At 44.1% G+C, this 4,662-nt stretch overlaps 1 protein-coding gene across 1 annotated transcript; it reads left to right on the forward strand.

Annotated features, from left to right (window-relative positions):
• Window positions 1-634: 634 nt before the first annotated feature.
• Window positions 635-1,501, forward strand: LOC147972269 (uncharacterized). Its single transcript, XM_087523009.1, has 2 exons — window positions 635-1,021; window positions 1,241-1,501. Exons 1-2 carry the CDS (start codon window positions 635-637, stop codon window positions 1,499-1,501), a joined length of 648 nt encoding a protein of 215 aa, XP_087379135.1.
• The last annotated feature ends 3,161 nt before the right edge of the window (window positions 1,502-4,662 follow it).

Raw genomic sequence — 4,662 nt, forward strand, 5'->3', positions numbered from 1 at the left:
CATTTTGATTTAGTTGATTTAGTAGGCTAGTTCATTTAGTTGATTTATAACTTTTTGATTTAGTTGATTTAGTAGGCTAGTTCATTTAGTTGATTTCGTATGCACCATTTTCATTTAGTTGATTTAGAATATTTTCATTTAGTTGATTTAGAACATTTTCATTTAGTTAATTTAGTTACTTTTTGGCAAAATGTAGGTGGTACCTTATCATCTAATATGTTACTAGATCTTAGGATTATAATGTTCCATCAAATTGCTTCTCGCGGAAGAACCAAAAATATCTCATGCTACTGTTTTTCTTTCCTATGAAGTGGATCGTTAATCCTTTGCTCATATTGCTTTAGGAAAAATGGCGCCACCACCACCACCACCACTATGTCGACTGTGCAAGTCAAGGTGCGCCAGCAGCCTTGCAAGTGGCAAGCTGTTCGGCATCTACTTCTAGCCGGGTTTTCGTCATGCGGCGGTAAGAAATTAGATGAAATGTAATAACTATTTTATTTTTAGTGTTGGCATTACTGCATTGTGTCATTTTGGTTATTTTACATAGATCGTCCCATGCAATGTGAGGTTGAAATTCAACAAGCCGACAGGAGACACTGTGACATTTGAGGCTCCTGTGGGGGCGTACACTATGGAGGTCGAGAAAGGATGCAATATGTCGCAGATTGGAGGAGATGGATGGGCCCGTTTCGTCGCTCGCATGCGTCTTACTGGTGGTGAGTTGATCAACTTCTCCTTCAGAGCAGAAAGACCCAAGCTGGCTGTCATTTATCTCAACCTGGTGGAAGATGATGAAGGTGATGAAGATGACGAAGATGATGAAGATGATGAAGATAATGAGGACCCACTCGATGAAGATGATGAGGACCCACTTCATGAAGCCATCGTAGCTCAAAGAACAAGGCTGAGCAAGGAGGAGGTGTCCAACCTGTGGGACATAATTCCGCCACGTGCTGACTTTGTCGGGGTGCCATTCGTGACACGCCTGACAAATACCATGGTTGATCGACATGATATGGTATGTTATACTTACAAATGCAAATTATCCGATGAAATACTTAGTGTACAGTCCAATGATATGGTATGTTGTGTGGTATCTAGTCGATGATATGTTTTAGTGTAGAGTTCGATCACATGCTTATTAGTGTAGAATCTAACGAAACTATTAATAGTGTAGATAATCCATATGTACTTATTTGCGAGGCTATTTATTAATTGAAATGTTTTTCTTATTTAGAAATTGGCAAAGAGCATATCTGTGAGTTATGGTATCGAGCCTGATGAAGAAGGCTCAACTAGACTACGCCTTACTGCAAGGGGCTCCGTCACAACCTGTACTTACCGCGTGGACACGGACGGTCGCACACACTTAAACTCGGTTGGGTGGAAGAAATTCCTCGATGGCAAGAATCTTCGTGTTGGACAGGCCATCCTAATTACTATCAGGAACACCAACCGCCCAGGCTTGAGGATGATGATTGTCTTCGGTATCATCTAGAACTACATATGTGTGTGTGGCTATATCATCTAGAACTACATATGTGTGTGTGTGGCTACATCATCTAGAACTACATATGATGATCGTCGTCGATATCATCTAGAACTACATATGATGATCGTCGTCGATATCATCTAGAACTACATATGATGATCGCTGTTGATATGACCTTGTACTGCTTGAGGATGCATGTTGACTATGCATTAAATTGTTGTCTAGTACTCCCCTCGTTCCAAATTACTCGTCGTGGTTTGAACTAAAACCACGACGAGTAATTTGGAACGAAGGGAGTACTACCCAGTAATGGTTTATGAATTTGATATCTACTAGCAGTACCTAGTATCTAGTATCTGAAAGGGAAACTGAAAGGGAAAGGGGTACGGGGGGGGGGGGGGAAATGATGAATGATATAGCAGTAGCGAGGGACTGCGAAATCGCTATAGCTAAGTAATAGTAGCGCGTTCATAAAAAGCGCTGCTGATATCATCAACTATAGTAGCACGGGTAAGGACCGCGCTACTACTATAAGTTAGCTGTAGCGCCTTATTAGTAGCACGGCCACCCGCGCTGCTGCTAGCCTCAAAACCCGCGCTACTACTAGGTTTTCCCTAGTAGTGATAAATGGGCTCTGAGAAGGCTGAAAGATAACATGGGATGGAAATGGCCAACGGAATAACGGGCCGTTAATGGGTATAAAGTGATACACTGTTCATTACGGGCCAGTTTAACCATGGGCCGTTAATGGGTGTAAAGTGATACACTGTTCATTATGGGCCAGTTTCACCACGGGCCGTTAGTAGGCCAAGAGTTACATAGGGCCACATATGGGCCGAAAGACGTGATGGACCTTACATGGGCCAAAAGTGAAAACGGGCTGGAATCATATTGGATGGCCCAAATGATGCTACTGGGCCTAATTCGGATAGGGCGTAACGGGCCTTGGGTTAGCGGGCTGTAAATGGGCTATATTTGAACATGCCGTTAACAGGCTTTCCATGGGCCGGCCCACCAGCTTTTGACCAAGTCAAACGGGCTGGCCTTTTCATAGGAATGGGCCTCTGTTGGGCCGTGCCACGTGTCGACGTATCATAGGCACCTTTCGTCTAATGAGTGGTTGACATTTGTCCCAACGATGAGCCGACACGTGTTTCCTCTAGCCAATGATGATTTTACACGTGGAAAATCCCCATTGGTCGGGACTGTTTACGGGTTATCGGATCCAAAACCCGACCCGATAGCTTAACGGCATTCCGTTATGATGGATGCCACGTGTCGGTCACCCTTGATGAAAGCACTTCTGTGACGCGCGATTTATCGTCATGGAAGTGGACACTTCCGTGATGATAATTTTGGTAATGTCATGGAACACTTCTACGACAGCACAGGTATGACTATCTTGATTCTGTCATGGATGTACATGCATGACAGAAAACGCGACCTACTGTGACAAACACGTATCAGCATGGAACTGTATTTTTTTGTAGGGTGAGTAGTTTACTTCAGACCTTCGGGTCCATAGCTAGTATCTAGATGGCTTCTTCTCTCTCTCTCTTTGAATCTCAATACAAAGTTCTCCTCGTTCTTCTTGGAGATCTATTCGATGTAATCTTCTTTTGTGGTGTGTTTGTCGAGATCCGATGAATTGTGGGTTTATGATCAAGTTTATCTATGAACAATATTTGAATCTCCTCTGAATTCTTTTATGTATGATTGGTTATCTTTGCAAGTCTCTACGAATTATCAGTTTGGTTTGGCCTACTAGATTGATCTTTCTTGCAATGGGAGAAGTGCTTAGCTTTGGGTTCAATCTTCGGTGTCCTTTCCCAGTGATAGCAGGGGCAGCGAGGCACGTATTGTATTGTTGCCATCGAGGATAAAAAGATGGGGTTTATATCATATTGCATGAGTTTATCCCTCTACATCATGTCATCTTACTTAAAGCATTACTCTATTCTTATGAACTTAATACTCTAGATGCATGTTGGATAGCGGTCGATGTGTGGAGTAATAGTAGTAGATGCAGAATCATTTCGGTCTACTTGTCGCGGACGTGATGCCTATATACATGATCATACCTAGATATTCTCATAACTATGCTCAATTCTATCAATTGCTCGACAGTAATTCGTTTACCCACCGTAATACTTATGCTCTTGAGAGAAGCCACTAGTGAAACCTATGGCCCCCGGGTCTATCTTCCATCATATTAATCTTCCAACACTTAGCTATTTCTATTTCCGTTTATTTTACTTTCCATCTTTATTTCTCTTTATCATAAAAATACCAAAAATAGTATCTTATCATATCTATGAGATCTCACTCTCGTAAGTGACCGTGAAGGGATTGACAACCCCTTTATCGCGTTGGTTGCGAGGTTCTTATTTGTTTGTGTAGGTGCGTGGGACTCGAGCGTGATCTCCTACTGGATTGATACCTTGGTTCTCAAAAACCGAGGGAAATACTTACGCTGCTTTACTGCATCACCCTTTCCTCTTCAAGGGAAAACCAACACAATGCTCAAGAGGTAGCAGCCCCCCTCTTCTTCCTCCCCTCATCAGGGGAGGGTTATTCTACTCCTCGTCCTCCTCCTCATCGTCGTCTTCGGCGGCGGAGGAGCGGGTCTTGTCTTCGGATGCCGCGTCCGAAGCGCCCTTGCGGCGGGGGCCACACCGGACCTTCTTGGCCTTCCCTGTGGTCTTCTTCTCCGGCGCCTTATAGGGTGCCGGCACCAGCATCGTCGCTAAACGCGGGATGACCGGTTCTTCAGGCAGCGGAGTCGGACATTGGATTCGCTTCGCCTTCTCCATGCACTCCTGAAGAAGCCATTATAATAAAATCTTAGATATCATCTTCGAAACAAGCAAGTAAAGGATGCAGTTAAGATTTACCTTGTTTGCGGAGTGATTAACATTGTACCCACGGTCCGAGGTTGTGGCCGGCGGTGTCTTGTTTCCCTGGAAGAGCAACTTCTAGACGTCTTCATGGGTTGTTCGAAGAGCCTCTCTAGGGTTTGGTGCTTCTTCGGACTAAACTCCTATAGAGAATGACTTCGGCTTTGGCAGGGGAGAATTCGGTGAACTAGCATCACCTGGATTACATCGACAAGTTTGACATCCTTGTCCATGATGCTTTGAATGCGCGTTGCCAGCGCTGTCAGCTCG

Source organism: Triticum urartu, chromosome 5A (assembly GCF_056163025.1).
Source record: "Triticum urartu cultivar PI428250 chromosome 5A, HENAU_Tu73, whole genome shotgun sequence".
NCBI lineage: Eukaryota > Viridiplantae > Streptophyta > Magnoliopsida > Poales > Poaceae > Triticum > Triticum urartu.